The sequence below is a fragment of the Hyperoodon ampullatus genome (assembly GCF_949752795.1).
Source record: "Hyperoodon ampullatus genome assembly, chromosome: 5".
In the NCBI taxonomy this organism is placed as follows: domain Eukaryota; kingdom Metazoa; phylum Chordata; class Mammalia; order Artiodactyla; family Ziphiidae; genus Hyperoodon; species Hyperoodon ampullatus.
In genome coordinates, this window is record NC_136918.1 from 135,815,708 (window position 1) to 135,839,446 (window position 23,739).

Sequence of the window (23,739 nt, forward strand, 5' to 3'; positions counted from 1 at the left end):
CTCTAGAAGTTGAATATTCATCCAAGGGATTTGACTCCAAATTCAGCCTTCTTTCCATGACAAGAGGCCACCTTCACATATACACCAAGAGTTTCCCAGATTACTCTAAGATCACTGGATGTCCCATGCCCTTTCCTGGAGCACAGGCTTTTCCCGTGAAGGTTGAGTTGGGCTGGAAGCCACTAGCCCTGCTCATCTCAAAGCACCAGAAAGCCTGAGAAGGAAACAGGATGCTGGCTTTTGGTCACACCCCCCTCCACCAGTGGCTCAGTGATGCTCTTCCAGCCCCACTCAAGGGCTCGACTCCTCTTTCAAGGTTCCAGTTAAATCCAAAGCTGCTCCCCAAAGCAAGAAGTTTGGGCCTTTTCTACGGAGGCCTGCTTGCCTAGACTTTCAAGGGATTCCTTGGATTTCAGTGTGGGGCTGCTGTTTCCACACATTATCCCCAGGCTGGCCTGGTTGGGCTGCAGGACAGCTCTGTTGCTAACGGGCAGTGAAGAGCATTTGGCTGCCTTGCTCTGGAGCCCTTTCTTCTTAAGTTCAGAGGTCAAATTTGAGTAATAAATATCTTCCAAGGATTTATCGTTCTTTCTGAGGATGTTGCTGGCCAGTCGGAAGAGGAAAATCACTCCGTAGATGCCAATGATGGTGAGGATATACCAGGCGGCACTGGTCCCATCTGGAAGCTTCAGGGCCCTGGTGGAGTTGGTGCTGTTCCTTCCCTCCAAGTGGTCCCTCAGCAGGTGCCCCAGGACAGGGCTGGCCTGGGTCTGGTTGGGGGCTCCCTGATCCCCTGAGAAACAGAGAGGTCCAGATGAGACCCAGCATTCTGGACTAAAGTTTGCCTGGCCAAGCCAATAGCAGTGTAGCAGTGTCTTTACATCAGTGGGAAAATGGGACTGCTGAACGAGGCTTTCTCTGTTCAATGGGCAGAAGCCTAACAACATACATGTCAATTATTCCTTTTAGACAAGAGAAAATCACACAAAAGTTTAATAACATGTATAGATGGGGGAGACCCAGGAAAACTGAGTAACTCCATGTCAATATATTTTTAACAATCAAGAGAGTTCAGAACACCAAATTCTTGAATAGGAAATGCAACATCATAAAGATGTCAATTGTCCCTAAGATCATCTATAAAACTAACATAATTGCAATTAAAAGATCAGTAGGATTTCTTTGTGAAATAGACAAAGTCTGCATACTGAAAAAGTTTTCCTAATTAGGAAAACTCTGAAAGAGTGATGAGTGGAAATTAGTTTAGCCAGAAATTTAAACCAAGCCAGCCAGAGAAATGTTTACTATTTTTTGAATGAATGAGTGCTTTATTTGCCCACAGCCCAGGTGGGGCTTACTGGGCTCTGCAAAGGGCATGAGGGGCTCTTCAGAACCAAGTACAGCTTTCCCTAAAAAGTCTCCCTATAAAACTACAATAGCTAAAACAGTGTGACATAATACATAGACAGGAAGACCAAGGAACAGAGTAATAACATCAGTAGAGTTGGAATTGGAATTTGGTAGATAATAAAGGGGTATTTCTGATCAGGAAGGAAAAGATGGATTATTCAATAAGTAGCATTAAAACAAGACAGCAGTGAGTTCACATCTCTCACCTCATGCCCCAAAACAGTCCAGATAAATCAAAGGTTTTAACATTAAAAAAAGAAATAAAGTACTAGAAAATAGCATGGTAGATTTTTTCCCCCTTATCATCTCAGAGTGGGATATCCCTTTCTAAGCAAAACACAAAAACTCAGAGGTGGAAAAAAAAAGAAGAAAGAAAGAAAATGCTAAATTCAACTACATTGAAAATTTTAAAGTGATTGCATACTATAAAACCAGAAGACAAATGACAAACCAGAGAAAAATGGCAATTTATGCCACTAAACTTCTTAATAAGCTTCAGTTCTATAAGAAAAAGTCGAAAACCCCAGTAGAAAATATACAAAGGATATGGACAATTAGGTCGGAAAAAGAAATGGACCTTGAACATAAGAAAAGCTTCTCAGTATCACTCATAATAGGAGAAATGCAAATTAAAACTGCAGCAAGATAACATTTTGTTATCTATCAGGTTTGCAAACTCATGATGTCTCAGAATACACTGGATATGTCTGCAGGGTTGTCAGGACCTTGCTTAATTGCTGGTGAGAGTGTAAATTTATACAACCAATATGGAAGGCAGATTGACAAGGTCTATTGATATTACAAATGCATGTACCTTTGACATAGCGATTCTACCTGTAGGAATTTATCCTAAAAATATGCTGGAACATGTCCAAAACAATGCATGTTTAAGATTAGTCATTGCAGCATTGCTTGTGATGACTAATGTTTAAGAACAGCCTGAATAGTATCAATTGGGAGATGGTTTAATCCATTTTGGAACATCCATGCAGTGGAATACTCTGCAACCATAAAAAGTAACAAAAAATTTTCTTGGTACTAAATCTTAACAAATAAAAAAGTGTATAGTGATATAGCTGATACGATCCTATGTATAAAGGAGGGTATGGTATTTGCTTGAAGCTTATATACGTGTAAAATATCTCTGGGAGAATATACAGAAATTGGTACCTGAGGTTGCCCATGGGGAAGAGAACTGGGAGGAGGGGATGTACTTTTCACAGATGCCCTTTTGTACATTTTCTACCATGTGTATTTATTTTCAAAAAGAAATTAATTTAAAAATGGAAGAGTACAAGTGGGCACTTTCCTGGTCTCCTTGGTGAAGTGCCCCTGGGTAAAGACACTGTGTGCCCTTCCAAGACCAGAAGATTAAGATCTTAATTGCTGTTTAACTCAAAACTGTTTTCTCTACTAGGAGAGCCAGTGAAAATGAAATGATAAAAGTCAGAGACGTAGTACTGTGAGACATTTTCCAGCTGTTTTATGGGTTCAAATTCTCATTTCTTGCTCTATGTAAACACAGATGTATCCAGACATGTCATAGGATAAATCCCATCACCTGCTGGGTAGACCAAAGGTGCTCCATAAGTGCTTTCTATTTGATATTCACTTGTTGTTAATTCATTTTGCTAATGCAAGGCTCAGAGAGACCAGTAGTTTTATTATAGTTAGTTGTCGAATGAATGAATAATCTATTACTTTGAGATTAAGGGAGAAACCATTTAAAAATAACTGTACAAACCACATGTGTCACAGCCCAAATAAACAGATTTCATTATATAAAATTTGTCACTCATAAGAAACAGTACAGTGATCAGGAATTTTTTACCGCTGTTGATAGAATGGTTTGAGAACTTAAATAAGGAAAGGGAAAATGTTCCCATAATTATTGAAAAACAAATCAACCCAACAAGAACATCACAAACTTTAATTAGGGCAAGAGAACTTGTTTAAACCTGGAACGCATGTATAAACTTATAGACCTTTCTGTGGATTGTTATAGAATGATGTAATATGTTCAAATACATATAAAATATACCCAACTAAGTACTACAGAACATTAAATTATTTGAAAGCCAGTCCATTTTCCACATGAAAGAAACTCAGTATTTTAATTATTGCAGTACATTGTTCTTTACCTTCTTTATAAATGTATAAGTTAGACGGTATATTCTGTATCCTATAGAAGAGACAAAGCTTTTCATCTGTGCTGTTTTGCACTTATAAATTAATAATGTGACATATATAAGAAATTCTAAAACTGCTCATCCTTGAGTCAGAGCAGAATACTCAAGTTCCATGAGGTGGTCTTTTCCTTGACTCTTAAAGAGGCAAGTATAAGCAGCTGCCATTGAAAGAGAATAACTTCTTTTTGCAAATGATCACAGTCCTACTGGAGTCAGGCTGCACTGAGTTTCAAGAGTAGATAGCAACGAGACACCCAAAGAATCTTAGGGAAGCACCAAGTAGAAACTGAGCAGAGAGAAATTGGACTCATTTTGTCTCCTTCAATTAATCAGAGGATCGAAGTCGATCTGTCACCTGTTGGCTCAGAATAGAAAGCACTTCCTGGCATTGGCTTGATGAGAAGATCCAAAGCACACGAGTTGTTTACAAACATGCTGGTACCAAGGAGCCTCCAGCTCTTGCAGGTCCCATCCAGGACAGTGGTGGCAGGAAGCTCTCTGAGGCTGGCTTACAGCCTGGAGGGTTCCTGAAATTCCCTGTTCTGCACCTGTTGCAGGTGTGGCTGATTGTCAGGTGTGGCAGAGACCCGTTGTCACAGGGCCAGGAAACTCCATGGTCAAGAGTCAGTCACCAGCTTCCTCTAGGACTGTCCTGGATGAGGAAACCCAGAAAGGAAGGAGCCTGTGCAGGAGGACACAGCTGAGGGAGTTGGGTCCCCCTCAGGGATAAGTGGGCGATGGGCTCATGGGTCAGGCTGTGAGGAACGGGGCTACTCTTTCCCACACCCCTGAATCACAGGCCACGTTGGAATCAAAGCAGATTTAACTAGAACGGGTGGGAAGAAGAGTCCGGGAGAAAAGGGAATGCCGGGAGAAAAGGTCGGAAGACTTGGGCCGGTTCTGTGATGCAGCTACTGTTCTCTGAATTCTCACTAACGTGGCCCTGACCTGCCTAACTCATGAGGCTCGTTGGCTTTTAAGATGTAATTTGATCAAATTTCCATCAATGAGGGACTAGATAAGTAAATTTTAAAATAGGCCATATGATTCAGGAATTCCACTCCTGGGTGTATACCCAGGAGAAATGCAAGCGAATATCTAGACAAAGACTTGTACGTGAATGTTCATGGCAACATGATTCATAATAGCAAAAAAGTGGAAACTATCCAAATGTCCATCAACTGATGAACAGATAAGTAAAATGTGGTCTATCCATATAATGGAACATTATTTGGGAATAAAAAGGAATAAAGTACTGATACATGCTACAACATAGATGAACCTTGGAAGCATTATGCTAAGTGAAAGAAGCCAGTTACAAAGGACAACATGTTGTATGATTCCATTCGTATGAAAGGTCAAGAATAGACAAGTCTGTAAAGGCAGAAAGTAGATTAGTGGTTGTCTAAGGTTGGGGTAGGGGACTAAGGGGTGATAACTAAGGGATACAGGGCTTATTTGGGGAATGATTAAAGTGTTCTGCAGTTGATTTGGTGATATTTGTGAACATACTAAAATCCATTGAATCATAGACTTTTAGTGGGTGAATTTTTTCGTAAGAAATCTGATTATTCAAATTTATTACCGTCAAGAATTATGCAATGATGCTGTAGTTTTCCTAACAAATAGAAAACAGACTGTGTACGACAGTGAACTCTATAGCACTAGCATCCATGAGGTAAAAATGAATGTCTCATTCATGGGATGTGGATTGTATTTCAATAATATAATATAGGTACACAATGGAATACTACCCGGCTATGCAACAATGAGGAAGCTATTTGTGTACTGACGTGTAAAGATCTCCAAGATGTTTTGTTAAATGGAAACAGCAAAGAAGAGAGTATGTTACCATCTATGTAAGAAAGTAGGGGGGGAAATCATCCAGATCTGATTTTGCTCGTGTAGACATTGAAGAGCCCCTTAAAGGATGCCCGAGAAAGTAAGAGCAAGAGGAACCTGGGGAGGCAAGAACTGGGTTGATGGAGGGCAGGTATGGGAGGGAGAATGCTCACTGTATATTCTTTATGAATATAAAGAAGTTTAACCATGTTAAACACACCCATTCATTAAATGTAAATCTTTGTCAAAGCTCTATCTAGGCTCTTGCTGTCTCTTGCTGTGGGATGGCTGGACCCTGGTACCTCTGGCTCTGCCACAGAGACAGGGATTCCCAACACCCACTGTGGGAAGTGAAAAGGGGCAGATTGGAGATCCTTCATGATAAAGGGCAAATGGGAACTTCCCTGGTGGCGCAGTGGTTAAGAATCCGCCTGCCAATGCAGGGGACATGGGTTTGAGCCCTGGTCCGGGAAGATCCCGCGGAGCAGCTAAGCCCGTGCGCCACAACTACTGAGCCTGCGCTCTAAAGCCCATGCTCTGCAACAGGAGAGGCCACCGCAACGAGAAACCTGCACACTGCAACGAAGACCCAACGTAGCCAATAAAAAAAAATTTTTTTAAGGGGGGCAAATGGCAGTGAGGAGGGCGGGGAGTCAGGGCTCTAGTTCCCAATTTGTCCTTGTTGTGTAACCCTGGGCAAGTCCCCACCCCTCCTGCAGTTTCCTCCCCTGCAAGGTGGAGGAGCAGCAGGGTCAATATCCTCTGGTCCCAGGGAGACAGGGAGGAAGCCTGGGGTGTAGGGAAGAGCTGCTCCTTGTGAGGGTGTCTGAACAAGAAGGCTGCCAGCACTGGCCGCCTCGGGAGAGAGAGAACATGCTTGGGAAGCTGGCGCCCAAGTGGTGCAGGCTTTGGAGCATATGTCATCTGTGAAGTCAGAAGTTTTCGGCATTCAGTTCCACAGGATGTCAGTGTGGGACGTTGGAGGGATAAGCTCCAGAAAAATAGGGGAGATGTAAGGAAAGGTGGCCTTTGGTCTCATCCATACCACCAAGGGAGCACTGACATTAGGAAATAGCTCTGTGCCAGGCGTTTTCCTCCTGGATTCCGCCTCTTAGAATTCCTGCAAGGCGGGAGTATCGTTCCCAGTTAAAGAGGGGAACGCCTTTCAGGCTCAGAGAAGAGACTTACCCAATGTCATACAGCTTGTAGGTGCCAAAGGCCTTCTTCTTCCACACCGCGAATGTCACTTTCAAGCTGGACCCAGAGTCCCATGAATTCTCCGGACTGCTTGTCCTACAGGTTGACTTGTAGACTGTCATTGCTGAGACATATCCATGACCTTGAAACCCTCCCTGTTGGCCAAAATTAAACCGTTATGTTACAAGTCAAGGTAATAGGTACCTTACAGCTGAGGGTGACTAGAGGAGGCGGCGGGGTGGGGGGGTGGCTCTAGGGTGTTGGTCATGTCCCGTTTCAGGGCTTTGTTCAACTCGGGGCACGTCCTAGAATTGTGTTCACTTTTCTGCATGTATGTTCTACTTTATTTTCTCTCTTTTTTTTTTCTTTTTTTTGCGGTACGTGGGCCCCTCCCGCTGCGGAGCACAGGCTCCGGATGCACAGGCTCAACGGCCATGGCCCACGGGCTCAGCCGCTCCGTGGCACGCGGGATCCTCCTGGACCGGGGCATGAACCCACATCCCCTGCATCGTCAGGCGGACTCCCAACCACTGCGCCACCAGGGAAGCCCCTGTATGTTCTACTTTATTGCAGACCTCACCTTGCTGTTTAACATGGAAAGCCCTGATAGGCGATGGGAAAATAAAGTTGCAGGCTTATCTAGAAAAATACAAATGCTGTTTTTAAAAAGGGTTCTATATTCTGTCATGGCTGTGGCCACATGATACCATCTAAGGAAAAGTGCCCTGTGCCTGGGGTGGGGATGGTCAAGATTGTAGTCACAGGGGCTGGGCAGCTGCCTGCCTTCTTATGCAGTGTGGGTGATGCCAACTATTTGTCATTCCTGAATGCTTACATAACAGCAAAATGTACCACCACATGGGCCAAGAATTTCCTTCCCACTTATGTATGTCTCCTCTGGCCTTCTGGTTCAGTCTAGACAAATACCAACCTCAAGGCAGTCAAGGAAAGCCACTCACCCAGTAAATAGTTGACTGAGCTGGGGCAAATATCCTCCTTCCTCTGAGAGGAAGGACCCCAATACCCTCTGGCTCCTTTGACTTTAGAACCTGAACTCTCCCAGGGAGCCATGGCTTTTCTTTGTTACTGAAGAACCAGTCAGCTTAGAGAATGGCTAAATTGGGAATCAAGGTGGCAGTGATATGGATTTGACATTCCAAAACAGAGAAAAAAAGAAAAGAAGTGCTTTTGCATTTCATGGGGCCAGAAATGGTATTTTTAAAATGTCAGTAAATAAATGCCTATATCCACACTTGACCTTCTTTCTAAGAAGTATTTTCTGGGTGTGGGAGGAAGGCCCCACCAACCAAGTCTGACACCCTGCACTGTGAAAGGACATTAAAGCTGATGTCCAGGAGTCATACGGCCAAGAACACAGATTGCAGGTGTTTCTGCCTTTGCAGGGGGTACAACCTCCCAAAGGACTTTTAAAAGATGTTTTGCATATTTAAAAAAGTCTCTCACTTATATGTCACTCCTGACCTTCCTTTCACCTTCATTGTCATCTTCTAGCACTTAGGGACATTACTCTTCTCTGCTGTCTCCAGGGAGTTACAGAGGAAAGCTCAGAGCCTTTGGAATTGGAGGACCCAGGTTCTAGTTGGGGCTTTCTCACTTATTAATTGAGGGACTGTGGTCAAGTCACTTCCCTGACCTGAACTTCTGCTATAAACAAAGGATAATAAATTGTGATGACATGAAGGACTCCAAGGGGCAAATACAGTCACACCTCATTTCTTCTCCCAATTAATTACTTGAGCCCTTGGTTATCTGATTCATAGGAAATCTTATATTTATTTCCTTCTTAAGGCCTCCCAGGTTGACCAGGACTCCCAGGAACTTTGTCCAGAGTAGGGAAGGAGGGAAGCCTGGCTTCCTCAGCCAAGCCCAGAGGACTAGTCTGAATAATCCTCTGCTGCTGTTGCTGCTATATGCCACTCAGACACTGTACTAGGTAAATGCTGGAGGTACAATGATGACAAGACAGATTCCTGGCCTTCAAGGAGCTTATATCTAGTGGGAAGAGAGAAAAAAACATATAAACAAACAATAAACTAATAAAAACTGGACTTCAAGCCATAAAGGAAAGAAATAAGATGCTGAAATAGGGAACAAAGAGGTAGAGGAGGAGAAATTTCTTTAGAAAAAATCATCAGAAAATGTGGTCAGGATAGGCAGGACAATTAGTAGTATTCTAATTTTATTTTTATCCATATTAGATAATTAATGGATATTGTTCAAGAAACAGGATTAGCCACATTATAAAAAGTATGTTTAAAAATAACCAGTGGAACAAATGGCCAACAGGCACATGAAAAGATGCTCAACAGCATTAGTAATTAAAGAAATGCAAATCGAAGCCACAATGAGATATAACTTCACAAGAAAAAAAAAAGAAAGGAAATGATCATGTGTTGGTGAGAATATGGAGAAATTGGAATGCTTAAACTCTGCTAGTAAGGAAGTAAAATGCTGCATCCACATCCACTGTAGAAAAGAGTGTGTTGGTTCCTCAAAAAGTTAATCATAAAATTACCATGCTATCCACCAACTCCACTCCTATGTATATAACAAATACTCATACATGAATGCATACAGCAGCACTACTCAAATAGCCAAAAGGTGGAAACAACCCATATGTCCACCAGTGGATGAATGGATAAACAAAATGTGGTCTCTATATACAATGTAATATTATTTAGCCTTAAAGAGGAATAAAGCACTGATAGACTATACTACAAAGCTACAGTAATCAAGACAGTATGGTTCTGGCACAAAAACAGAAATATGGATCAATGGGACAGGCTAGAAAGCCCAGAGATAAACCCACACACATATGGTCACCTTATCTTTGATAAAGGAGGCAAGAGTATACAATGGAGAAAAGACAGCCTCTTCAATAAGTGGTGCTGGGAAAACTGCACAGCTACATGTAAAAGAACGAAATTAGAACACTTCATAACACCATACACAAAAATAAACTCAAAATGGATTAAAGACCTAAATATAAGGCCAGACACTACAAAACTCTTAGAGGAAAACATAAGCAGAACACCCTATGACATAAATCACAGCAAGATCCTTTTTGACCCACCTCCTAGAGAAAAGGAAATAAAAACAAAAATAAACAAGTGGGACCTAATGAAACTTAAAAGCGTTTGCACAGCAAAGGAAACCATAAAGAAGATGAAAAGACAGCCCTCAGAATGGGAGAAAATATTTGCAAGCGAAACAACTGACAAAGGATTAATCTCCAAAGTATACAAACAGCTCACGCAGCTCAATATCAAAAAAACAAACAAAGAGGGGTGGGATAGGGAGGGTGGGAGGGAGATGCAAGAGGGAGGAGATATGGGGATATATGTATATATATAGCTGATTTACTTTGTTATAAAGCAGAAACTAACACACCATTGTAAAGTAATTATACTCCAATAAAGATATTTAAAAAAATCCAAAAATGGACAGAAGAACTAAAAAGACATTTCTCCAAAGAAGATATGCAGATGGACAACAAACACATGAAAAGATGCTCAGCATCACTAATCATTAGAGAAATGCAAATCAAAACTACAATGAGGTATCACCTCACACCGGTCAGAATGGCCATCATCAAAAAATCTACAAACAAGAAATGTTGGAGAGGGTGTGGAGAAAAAGGAACTCACCTGCACTGTTTGTGGGAATGTAAATTGATACAGCCACTATGGAGAACAGTATGGAGGTACCTTAAAAAACTAAAAATAGAACTACTATATGACCCAGCAATCCCACTACTGGGCATATACCCTGAGAAAACCATAATTTGAAAAGAGTCATGTACCACAATGTTCATTGCAGCACTGTTTACAATAACCAGGACATGGAAGCAACCTAAGTGTCCGTCGACAGAAAGTGGGGGTGGGGAGTGGTTTATTAAAAAGGATAAGAGCAGAATTTAGAAGCCAGAAAATCAATAATGCTAATAATACATCTAAGAACTGCTTCCTTGAAGAAAGAAAGAAAGAAAGAAAGAAAGAAAGCAAAAGAGGGAGAGAGGGAGGGAGGAAGGAAGGAAGGAAGCGGGGGAGAAAGAGAGAGAGAGGGAGGGAGGGAAGTGAGGAAGGAAATGCATAAACCATTAGCTACCCTAATAAAGAAATAAAGGACAAAGAACAAATATACAAAATAAGAATTGTGAATGGAATAGCAATAGATATAGAGAAAATCAAAGAAATGATTCCTCAATTCACCTGCTCAATTCTGTGCAAATAAATTTGAAAACTTTGACCAAACTAATGATTTTCTAGGAAAATATAGATGACCAAAACTGATCCCAAAAGAGATTTTAAAAATCAGAAAATATCGGTTACCATAGAAGATGCTGAAAAACTTGTGAAAGAGTCATCCACCCAGAGAAGAATCTGGTTCTGCTGATTTTACAGGTGAATCCTACTAAACCTTTACTGATAAAGAAGGCTGCTTTTAATCAGCTCTAGAGCATGGAGAAAGGAAAAATCTTCCGAATTTTTCTGATGAAGCCACTACATTGGTGATAACCTAGCCCTATAAAACCACCATGATAAAAGGTAGCCACAGACCAGCTTCACTTCTGGATAAAGACGTAAGTATTCTAAATACAATATTAGTCAATAGACCCCAATAGTACACTAAAAGAATAATACACCACAAACAAATGCAGACATGCCAATTATGAAAGAATTGTTTAATATTAGGAATCCATTAACGTGATTTACCATAAGAATAATCAAATAAAATGTGTTCATCTTTATAGATGATAGATAGGTATTTGTTCAATTTCAATTCCATCCTGATTTTTAAAATCTTGATAAATAAGAAGATAGATATTTCTCTAATATGCTAAATTAAATATATCTGAAGTCAGAAACTGGACTTATGCTTAATGGTGAGACACTAGAAGGACATCGATACAGTCAGGAATAAGACACAATCACCCCACACCTGTCAGAATGGCTGTTAACAAAAAGACAACAGATAATTTTTGGTAAGGGTGTGGAGAAAAGGAAACCCTTGTGCCATGCTGATGGGAAGGAAATTGGTGCAGCCACTGTGGAAAACAGTATGGAGGTTCCTCAAAAACTTAAAAATAGAACTACCATACAATCCAGCAATTCCACTCCTGGATATTTATCCAAAGAAAACAAAAACATTAATTTGAAAAGATATATGCACTTCTGTGTTCATTATAACATTGTTTACAATAGCCAAGATATGGAAGCAGCCTAAGTGCCCATTAATAGATAAATGGATAAAGAAGATGTGATACACATACACACACATACACACACACACACACACACACACACACAAACACAGAGGAATATTACTGTGCCATAAAAAATGGACAAAATCTTTCTATTTGTGACAACATGGATAGACCTAGAGGCTATTATGCTAAGTAAAATAAGTCAGAGAGAGTAAAATACTGTATGATTTATGTAGAAAATAAATCAAATATTAATAGTAAAATATTACTGTATGATATATGTGGAATCTAAAAAACAAACAAATGAACAAGCATAACAAAACAGAATCAGAGTCATAGATACAGAGAATAAACAAGTGGCTGCCAGAGAGGAGGAAGGTGAGGGAATGAGAGAAATAGGTGAGGGAGATTAAGAGGTCCAAATTTACTGTTAAAAAATAAATGAATCATGGGTATGAAATACACAGTGTGGGGAATACAGTCAATAATAAGTAATATCTTTGTATGTTGATAGATTGTAACTAGATTTATCCTGGTGATCATTTTGAAATATATAGAGATATTGAATCACAATGTTGTAGACCAAGAACTAACATAGTTATAGGCCAATTATACTTCAACAACAAACAGACTCATAGAAAAGGAGATCAGATTTGTGATTACCAGAGGTGGGGGACAGGCAAATTGGATGAAGGCAGTCAAAAGGTACAAAATTCCAGTTATAAGATAAATAAGTACTAGGAAGGTAATGTACAACATGATAAATGTAATTAACACTGATACATGTTACATATAAAAGTTGAAAGTAAATCCTAAGCGTTCTCATCAGGAGGAAAAAATATTTTTTTTCTTTTATTTTGTATCTATGTAAGATGATGGATGTTCCATAACCTTATGTGGTAATCATTTCATGATGTAAGTAAGGCAAATCATTAATTATTCTGTACCCCTTAAACTTGTATGGTGCTGTATGTCAATTATAGCTAAATAAAACTGGAAGGAAAATAAAGAAAGAAAAGACACAATCACCCATTATCACCACTGTCATTTAATGTTATACTGGAGGAATTATTCGATTCAATTAGACAAGAGGTACTAAAACTGGAAAAGAGAAGGCAAAAGTTATCATTGACTGTATGATCAGAAAAATAAAGAGAATCAACTGCAAAACTATTAGCAACTATTAGCCAACTATTAGTAGGATAATTGGAAAAATAAAGAGAATCAACTGCAAAACTATTAGCCAACTATTAGTAGGATATTTCAGTAAGCTGAGTGGGTACAACATAAATACTAAAAAAAATCAATATCCAAGAATCTATATTAACAGCAATAACTTTGTAAATATAATTGAAGACAAGATTCTACTTACAATTGGAACCAAAAATGATAAGACACCTATGAGTACAATAAATGCATAAGATTCACACAGAGAAAATCTTTAAAAAGAGGGACAAAAGGGAAGGTTTGACTAGATGCAAATATTTCATATTCTTAGAAAGGCTCACTTGTGTAAAGATGATAATTCTTCCCAAATTCATCTATAGATTTAGTACAATCCCAACAAAAGATCAACAGAGGATTTTGGGGTTTTGTTGTTCTCATTTTGTTTTGTTTTCCAGACTACACTAAATGCCAAGTTTTCAGAGCCCTTACTCCATTTGTTAATGATCTTATTCTTGTCTTTTCCTTTCCAATGATATATTTCGTGTTTTCAGGTCCATATTTCTTTCAGTTTCAACGAATAGAATTCCAACTTTTAGGCTTGAAAAATCACAGCAAAATCAAAAGGAGAAAATGGTCCTTCTTCCCCTGCAGCTGCAGAGAGCAGCAGACAGCATCCTTCATCATAAACACCCATCCGTGCAGGTATTATTCCAACAAATGAATAGGCGAATCCCCAGGGTTTTCAAGGTTGCCTCTGAGAAAAGTAAACTTGACTTCCCCCAAAGCTATCATTCAAACTTGTCGTTTTACTTAATTATGTTGACTCTGGCAGAGATATAAATTGATAACTTTCCTCAAAGGAAATATCTTTGTTAACTTTCTTTGTTTGGCTTCCCTCCTCTTTCACAAGAAGCGTGAGGTAAATAAATTTGCTAAATTTCTTATTTAGACAAAGACTTTGAGAGCCTTGCTCCATTCAAATTCACACAGACAAGTTGAGTCTAAAATTTATATGTAAAATTGAACATGCAAGAATAGCCAAGAAAATTATAGGAAAAGAAAGTAATGAAATATCCCTGCAAGATGTTAAAACATATTGTAAAGCCACAGAAATTAAAAGGGCTTGATTCCAGCATATAAACAGGCAGACAGACCAGTAGAACAGAATAAATTCCAGAAATAGATTCAAAAACATTCAGGAAAATAATATAAAATAAAGAGAATGTTTCAGATCAGTGTAGAAAAGATTGGTTATCTAATAAATGCATGGGACAACTGGGTAAACATCTGGGAAAGAGTTAAATTGGATCTCTACTTTGCTATGCCAAAATAAATTCCAGATGGAGCTAAATTATAATTTTAAAAAATAAAGCTATAAAAGAACTAGAGCAAACATGGGAGAGTTATTTTTATAATCTCAGATTGTGGCAGTCTTTCCAAGCATGACACAAAAGTCAGAAGTCACAAAAGACAAGACTGATCAATCCAAGTACATAAGAATTAAAAATGCCTTCATGGGTACTTCCCTGGTGGCACAGTGGTTAAGAATCCGCCTGCCAATGCAGGGGACACGGGTTCGAGCCCTGGACCAGGAAGATCTCACATGCCGAGTAGCAACTAAGGCCATGTGCCACAACTACTGAGCCTGCGCTCTAGAGCCTGTGAGCCACAACTACTGAAGCCCTCATGCCTAGAGTCTGTGCTCCGCAACAAAGAGAAGCCACCGCAATGAGAAGCCCGTGCACCACAACAAAGAGTAGCCCCCGCTCACCGCAACTAGAGAAAACGTGCACACAGCAACAAAGAACTAACTCAGCCAATAAATAAATAAATTTATTTTTTTTAAAAAAAGGCTTCATGGCAAAAGCAAAATACTATCAATCGAGACAAGAGATAAATAAATGATAAACTTGGGGGAAGCATTAGCAACACATATGGTAAAGTGTCAAATTTGTTAATATTTAAAAGTTTTTAAATATTAAATTAAACAGGTCAGCTATTCAACAGAAACATGATCAAAGCACATAGACAGCTAGTCACAGAAAAAGAAGTCCAAGAAAAAAAATGATTTAAAAAAAGAAAAGAAAAAGAAGTAACAGTATCTTTTAAACAGAAAAAATATTCTCACCCATAACAGTATAGATGCAAATCAGAATTATAAAGAGATCTCATTTACTACTGGTAGACAAGTAAAGATCATTTGCAAAGTGGGTCTATCCATCCACAGTGTGTTCACCACGGTATACAAAACAGTGTGAACAGTGTCTGACACACAGTGACAGCTCATAGAAGTCAGTTTTTATTATTATTATTGAAAATAATTGGGATTATTAAACTTTTATAGCACACATGCCTTCTGACCACTCAGTCATCTGCTGGGAATGTGGGGGACTTCAGTGTGATGTGAGCATATTTCCAGGACATATGTACAGGTCTGGTCATTGCAAGCAAGAGATTGGAAACCATCTAAATGTCCATCAAGAGAGGACTGGTAAGGACAGTATGGAAATCCACGCGATGGGATCCTAGTCAAGCATCAAAAGGAATGAGGCAGATGTCTGTGTACTGAAGAGGAACAATCTTCAAAATCTTGACATGTAGGAAAAAAATAAGCATGATGTAGATTGATGTGTTGTCCGCCATTTGTATATAAAAGCTGTATATTCTTGTATATGCAAAGAATATTTCTAAAAAGAGACCTAAGAATCTTTTTATTGTCCTTTGGGCAGTTTCTTTTTTTTTTTTTTTTTGGCGGTACACGGGCCTCTCACTGTTGTGGCCTCTCCCGTTGCGGAGCACAGGCTCCGGACGCGCAGGCTCAGCGGCCATGGCTCACGGGCCCAGCCACTCCGAGGCATGTGGGATCTTCCTGGACCGGGGCACAAACCCGTATCCCCTGCATCGGCAGGCGGACTCTCAACCACTGCGCCACCAAGGAAGCCCGGCAGTTTCCTTTTAAATGACTTGTTTGTTTGTTTTTTACTATGTGTCTGTTACCTATTGAAAAGGCAAATCTATTTTTTTAAGAGTGAGGGGTTTGCAATGAGCACATCAACTCTTTACATGGAATCAGCTGTTTCTATGCTAGTATGTTTGAAAGTCTTGTTTCCAAACATTTTAAATCCAATCCCCTAGACGTCCATCTCCGTCCCTGATTTGCATCTTCTTGTAGAAATGTTCCCTTGTGTAAGAGAAATAGCCTGCCTCACAAGAGATGTGAAAACTATGTATGTGCAGCTTGCCCTGACTTTATTGCAAAAACCCTTTGAAATTCAGTAATTCATTTTCCCTCTGATTCTGTGCCCCCGGTAATTACTGATTCAGTAGTTCAGTGTAGGCTGTCCTGATGTTACCACCACTAGACGTTCTCTTTCCAAAAGGTCCCTGAAGACTCTGGACTCCGGGATTCTTGCGGGGCAGGGCTCCGAGGTACCCATGGATGCTCTGCCACCCTGTGGCGAGAGGCTGCTATTACAAGCAGGCCATCCCCAGGGAGCTGCCCCAGACGGATTTCCTGGGTGACCAGCTCAAGGGTTTTCAATAGAGGGAGCTGATGAGACAGCCACACGGGAGCTGCTCTGTTTTCTAGAACAATGGTTAGATATGTGGATTTTACACATAATGCACACAAAAGCATTAAAAAAAATTGTAAAGTACATAACTCAATAGTCATTGATTTTTTTAAAAAAAATCCAATTCTGGTATTCCATGCTTAACAGACAAAACTTGGAAGAACCGGGCCTGCCTCAGTTTGACCCCAGAGAGTGCCTACCTGCCTCTCACCTGTGTCTCCTGTACTTGCATGCTCAAGAATGTGCATCCCCTGAGCCGTATGGTGCCAACGTTACCAAGTATGGCCAAGTCATTAAAAAATTCAGGATCGTTCTAGAACAGGGGTCAGCCTCCTTTTTTCCCGTAAAGGGCTAAATAGTCAATATTTTTGGATTTGTGATTCAATATGATCTCTGTCACAAGAACACATCTCTGCCTCTGTAGCAGGAATGCACCCTTACACAATATGTAAATAAATGTGTGGTTGTGTTACAATAATACTTTATTTACAAAAACAGGGGAATTCCCTGACAGTCCAGTGGTTAGGACTCAGCACTTTCACTGCCATGGCCCGGCTTCCATTCCTGGTTGAGGAACTAAGATCCAGCAAGCCCTGCGGCATGGCCAAAAAAACAAACAAAAAAACCCCGAAACCAAAACCAAAACAAACAAACAAAAAATAGGTGGTTGGCCAGGTTTGATCTGTGGGCCATAGTTGGCCAAACCCTAGTCTAGACTGCTCCTCCTTTCTCCAAAACCCAGTGATTCTGTACCTTACTGGTGATGTGAGTTTTGTGGTCTGCTGTCCGACAGAGTTGAGTGCTGTCCAGCAGTGGGACATGCACAGAGTCAATGGCTGTGGTTTGCCCTGTTAGTACATCCACTTTGAGTCTTTCCCAAGTTCAGTGTGTCCTGACATCTTGTGACCTTTATGAACTGGGGGGAGTGACACCCTGAATGCCTCAGTGCTCTATAAGGCCCCAAAGTCTTTGATCCAAGAAATCAGCTTGAAAAATGCAGCCATCAAATGTTCTCATCCTCCTCTGGCTGCATCAAAAAACAAAATTTCCACACCTGTTTCAATTTCTCCTAAAGGTCCTGTGAACACGTGGGCACAGGGAAAATGCACCTTCTCCCTCGTGTCCTCCTTGGCACTGCGTGGGCCTCCCTCCTTCCCTTTGACTTGACTATGTGGTGATGTTTTTCTTTCTCTCTTTCTTTTCCTCCTTTGATGCAGCATTAGCCCACATGTGCATGCCCTCAGCTGCTCACACATCCCTGACAAGGAGGGGTTCAGTCTTGCCAGCTCTTGAGGACTTGCTTAATAGATGAAACTTTGGAGTTTTTCTTTTCTTTTCTTTTTGCCACAAATATCAGAAAGGCCACCCTTTAAAATAAAACAGGCAAGAAGCTTTGACCTCGCATGTGTCCAGCGTGGAAGCTTGGAAGGCAGCTTCTGATATCCAAGGAGTAGCCCCCATGGGTTAGTTTACATTTTAGCCCCAAATAAACAACCTTCCCTCCAGTTCCCTGCTTCAGGCAGCCTGTGGGAGGATTTGCAGGGCAATCAGCTTCAAAGAAGAGACAGGGTAACAAGACCCTCAACCTTTTCCTGTCTTTCTGTTTGCTGGCTGCTGGCTGCCATTAGGACCTCCTAGTTTTCTCTGCCTGTTTTCCCATTTTCGCCTTTTCAGTTCTTTAACACCTGCTTAAGCAATTCTTCCTATTAATTTCTCTGCCAAAACAGTGAAGTTTCTTTTTTCCTGACTGGACCCTGACTGATCAGCCACAAAGTCAGTGATAAAGTCCGTGGTTGAAGGATGAGAATATGCAGTGAAAACATCACTTGAGAAAAATCACAACTGGGTTTACAGGAGCAACTGGGGTGGTGTCCTAAATCTGATGGCTGATGTCCTTATAAGAAGAGGAGACGACACACACACAGAGCAGAAGACCAAGTGAGACAGAGACAGCAGTTGGAGTGACATGACCACAAGCCGAGGAGCCACCAGAAGCTGCAAGAGGTGGGAAGGGTCCTCCCCCAGAGCACCAGAGGGAGCAAGGCCCTGCTGACACCCAGACTTTGGACTCTGGCCTCTAGGACCATGAGAGGATACCTTTCTGTTGTTTCAAGCCACCAATTTTGTGGTCATCATTTATGGCAGCCACAGGAAATTAATATGATCGCCCACTGAATTCTCACAGAAAAGCTATGTTTAAAAAGCAGTTAGGAAACCTGGGTTCTTTTCTATGGATCTCCCGGGTTTTCTGCAAAGAAGCCACCTTCTCCATTCCTCATGCTTCCTTAAGGTCACTCATTGCCAAGTTAGCCCAGAGCCCCCTCCTCGTCCTGGGGGAAGACTTCCCGCCCCCAGGGCTGAGGCCAGCCCCCATCCTCCCACCTCACACTCCCTCCCACTGCACTGGGTCATTGTAGTCTGAGAGGAGCCAGCTTCTGGCGCCTGTCTGGTGTGAGAGGGACAACACCCAGTGGGGGGGTGGGGGCTTCCCTGGTGGTGCAGTGGTTAAGAATCCGCCTGCCAATGCAGGGGACACGGGTTCAAGCCCTGGTCCAGGAAGATCTCACATATCACGGAGCGACTAAGCCCGTGCGCCACAACTACTGAGCCTGCGCTCTAGAGCCTGCGAGCCACAACTACTGAGCCCACGTGCCACAACTACTAAGCCCACATGCCACAACTACTGAGCCCATGTGCCACAACTACTGAGCCTGCACTCTAGAGCCCGCGAGCCACAACTACTGAAGCCTGCGTGCCTAGAGCCCCTGCTCCGCAACAAGAGAAGCCACTGCAATGAGAAGCCCGTGCAACCGCAAGGAAGAGTAGCCCCTGCTCACTGCAACTAGAGAAAGCCTGCACACAGCAACGAAGACCCAACGCAGCCAAAAATAAATAAATGAAATAAATAAATTAAAAAAAAACCACCCATGGCGTGGGGCCCTAGACAAGCAACCACTTTCCCCATTCCTCCTCCCTGTGACAATATCTGAATGGGGTCACTTAGGTTACTGTCACCCCAAATTTGCTGAGCCTCTTCCATGAGAGCATGAGTGGTCACAGGCCTGGAATGGAAAGGGGCTGAGGTCTGGGTGAGAGATGGTTTCCTAATGGCTGGAAAGGATGGGGAAGAGATTCCTAGAAAGGGGGTGGGCAGGTTCCAGCACAGAGGAAGGGAGAAGCGGTCCTAGCAACTTCCTGAGAACTCTGAGCCCCCAGGGCCCCTGCTCGGAGGAGGTGCCTCCCAAGGCCCCTCCAGCGGCCTGCTTCTCTGTCTCCCTCCTGTTTCGTAATGATGACCATGGTGGGCTCTGTCCTGCTGAACTTGATGAGCGAGTAGAAGTTTAGCCTCCAGAGGATGTCTGAAGCCCACCCGGAGAACCTCGCCGGCCCCAAGCAGGCACCCACCTGGCTCCAGGTGCTCGGGGCTCCATGTGCATTGGAAATTCTCAACCTGACCACCAGGGGGCAGCCACACCCAGGGCGCCTTCCTCTGCCCGTGGAGACTGGAAGACAAAACCCCGTATTTCTGGAAATATCTAAGACACCTGGCTTTATTGACCTTAAGCAGACACACCGAGGAAACTGAGGGGCCAATTGCTCTAAGTCCCTGACTCCTTTCTGTATTTGTATTTATATTTGTTTGTGAATCAGTTAAAGAATTTACCACCACTTCTCAATCCATCCTTAGCTTTCTGTACATTTCTTTTGTCCTCAAGCTCTCATAGCCTTTGGCTATCTCCCTTAATCTGATTTAGTATTTACTTCTCATTTTTTTTTAGTATGTATGTGCCCATAGAGAAGCCATCTACTGATGTGGATTTAAGATCGGGCATCCTCTGGAGAGAGTCACACGCATTAACACACAAGTCACACACAGGCTTGTCTGGAGATTCAGAGATTGTGGAATCCATAACAGTTTTCTCTGCCTGTCAGCTTATTTCTAATTCTTGTTATGGCTACTGTCGAATTACCATAGTATCCTGAGGGGAAACTGAAGTTCAGGGGCAGGGCAAAGACAGTATTTCAAGCCATATTATCAGAATTTGCAATTGGCTTCTTTTTGGCTCAGTTTGCCTTTTTTTTAAAATGGCCCAGCTCAGAAGCTGGACTACCTTCTGTCTCTCTAAGCAGACCTCTAGGTATACAGTGCAGATGGTATTAGGATACTTTTTTTTTTCAGGCAAGGCTTTATGGGGTCCCTGCTGCAGCAAGGGGGAGCGAGAACAAACAATAGGTTCCCTTGCTTGCTTGCTCGCTGAGGTGAGGCGAGCTTGTTCCATATATGCGGTGAGAATAAGGGTGTGTCCAGGGGTCGGGGGGGAGTGGTGACTTAGGTGCTTTGCCCACCCCTGAGATGGTGTTGCAGGCAGGAGGCATGCACAGTGCCCTGGACCCCCTGCCTGTGGGCTCTTCAAAATTGACAGTTGAGTTTTTTGGTCTCTTTGTATCTTTTGTCCAGAATTTGCCCTAACTGTGCATGCATGCAGTTGTACTTAGCTCATACAGTTTCTTTGTATTTTGTTGCCTGAGGTGTGTCCAGGTGCAAGTACTGCAGCACTGCAGCAAAGGGTCAGCCTGTCTCGTTCCCCCCTGAGAGACCCTACACCCTTATTCTTAAGGGGTAAGGGGCCGAAGGTCTCTTCTTCTGAAACTTCTTCCTGCTGGATGGGGGCCACAGACCCTAGCCTATCCTAGAGGTATAGAAGTCCCTCACTGACTGTTCCAAGGACCTGTAGGGACTTGGGCCACTCTCCTCTGGAACTGGCTGAATTCCTTGAGCCATCATGAGCCTTACTTCAAACTGTTGGAGCCTAAAAGACACAAACTAAACCAAAAGGTTAGACAAACAAGGGCTAAAAAGGAGAATAACAATAGCCATTAAAGGGCCTAGAAAGGGAGGGAACCAGGAGGACCCTTTTGGAGAGTAAATTGTCTGATATTATTAAATGACATCCTGTAAAGAATGATCAAGTCGGGCTTCCCTGGTGGCGCAGTGGTTGAGAGTCCGCCTGCCGATGCAGGGGACACGGGTTCGTGCCCTGGTCCGTGAAGATCCCACATGCCGCGGAGCGGCTGGGCCCATGAGCCATGGCCGCTGAACCTGCACGTCCAGAGCCTGTGCTCCGCAACGGGAGAGGCCACAGCAGTGAGAGGCCCGCGTACCGCAAAAAAAAAAAAAAAAAAAGAACGATCAAGTCGAGTTAGTGTGCATAAAAGAATAAAATCAGAGCCCCGTCATTCATTCCCCACCTCACAGACCCCCAGGAACCCCTGAATTGTCAGCAAGGGCAGACATTAGGGAAGCACACCTCCTGCCGGCTTTCTCCTTCAGGTAAGCGATGACCTTGGGTGTGTCCTTGAACCTCGCTGACCCTCAGTTTCCTCAGCAGTTTAAGTGACAGCCATGGTCTAGTTAAACCTCAGGGAGCTTGCTCTCCAAGGCCAGCTGTCTGGTGAATTGCACGTGGGGCATATCTAATCTGGAGCCATTCGCCTAGCCAGGCTGCGTGCCTCCAGGAGACGTGAGGTGCCATGCCATTCTTCGTATTGGCTAGTGTACCCCAGTCCATGGTCAGCCCTCAGTCTTGTAGACAAGCCTGGTTTGTCTGCTCATAGAGTGGATTCACCTCTCCAGGGCGGACTCCACAACTGGTTCCAAGAATCTGCAGAGCAAAATTGGAGCTGTAATGCCCTCTTCTCTACTGACAGAGAGTGAGGGGCCTGGCATCTGAATGGGAGGCGCCAGGTAAAGACAGCCCGATGCAGCATCCTATCAGAGGGCTGGGATCTGAGGGTCCACTGGCCAGGCCCACACCTCGGGGGTTGCTGCCATTGATTCTACCTGCCTCTGCCACCATGGCGGGCAGTCCTTCATTTTATTTATTTATTTATTTATTTTTTGCGGTACGTGGGCCTCTCACTGTTGTGGCCTCTCCTGTTGCGGAGCACAGGCTCCGGACGTGCAGACTCAGCGGCCATGCCTCACGGGCCTAACCGCTCCGCGGCACGTGGGATCTTCCCAGACCAGGGCTCGAACCCGTGTCCCCTGCATCAGCAGGTGGACTCTCAACCACTGCGCCACCAGGGAAGCCCTGGGCAGTCCTTCAGATGCAGCTTCCCCTCCCTGACTCTGGTTTCTATCAAGTGTGGCCTGGGGCTGGCCCGGAGATATTCTTTCTCCTTAAAGCAGAGGTTGTAAATCAGTGGTCTTTGAGCAGAAGTCAGTTCAAGGTCATAGCTTGTTTGGCCCACACATTTAAAAAAATAAATTGAATTAGTTGTCCACATTCAAAAATCAGGAGATTTCAAAAAATATCCAGACTTCTCCGGTGGTCCAGTGGTTAAGACTTTGCCTTCCAATTCAGGAGGCGTGGGTTCAAACCCTGGTTGGGGAACTAAGATCCCACATGCCGTGGGGTGAGGCCAAAAACTTTAAAAAAAATCAAATAAATATCCAGATTTCCAACTTCTAGTAAAATCTCACAAGTCCATCAAGAGTCTGTCCAAGCTGCTGGCTGGCTGAGGACGTCTGGGATTCAGCAGCAGTGGCAGCCTCCCACCCCCTCAGCAGGAGGCTTGGGTAATAGGGGAGGGGGTGCTCGGCAGTCTGCCTGCAGCTCCACCTGGGGCTTTGCTCCCTTGTTTTCTGCTTGTAGGATCAGGGGTGTCTATGGCAGAGTTTATCCATGGGCAATCATACTTCCTTATTCCGGAGCCCCCCAAGAACCCACATCCAATTTCTAAAAGGATCATAGTGATATTAACAAAACACACACTACACATCATGATAAAAGACTCTAGTTTTTTAAAAAGATGTTTTTAATACCTCAAAAGGCATGTTGTCCTATTCAATGAACACATAAAATATTGTGCACAAAACACTGAGATTCTAGTTTGAAAGGGCTTAGAACAGTGCCTGGCTCCTAGCAAGCATTCTACGAATGCTCACCCAAAATTTTAAATATGGTAACAAGCATTTGAACATGTGTGGCTTATAAGAGGTTTGAGGGGTGTGGGGAAGTGAGCTGAATGCCTGGTGCTTCAACGACGGGGAGGACTAAAGCTCATGGGATCTCCCTCTGCCTTAAAAGGGGCAGGAACCTCAGCGGGGAAGGGAACCAGTGATAAAGAACTA

General features: G+C 42.8%; 1 protein-coding gene across 1 annotated transcript; it reads right to left on the reverse strand.

The window, feature by feature from the left end:
• Window positions 1-393: 393 nt before the first annotated feature.
• On the reverse strand, window positions 394-22,462 carry SMIM34 (small integral membrane protein 34; the record flags this gene model as incomplete). The annotated part of the gene is given in 3 exon segments (XM_079705295.1): window positions 394-422; window positions 425-793; window positions 22,420-22,462. Coding segments are annotated over 3 exon segments (441 nt in total).
• Between the last annotated feature and the right edge of the window lie 1,277 nt (window positions 22,463-23,739).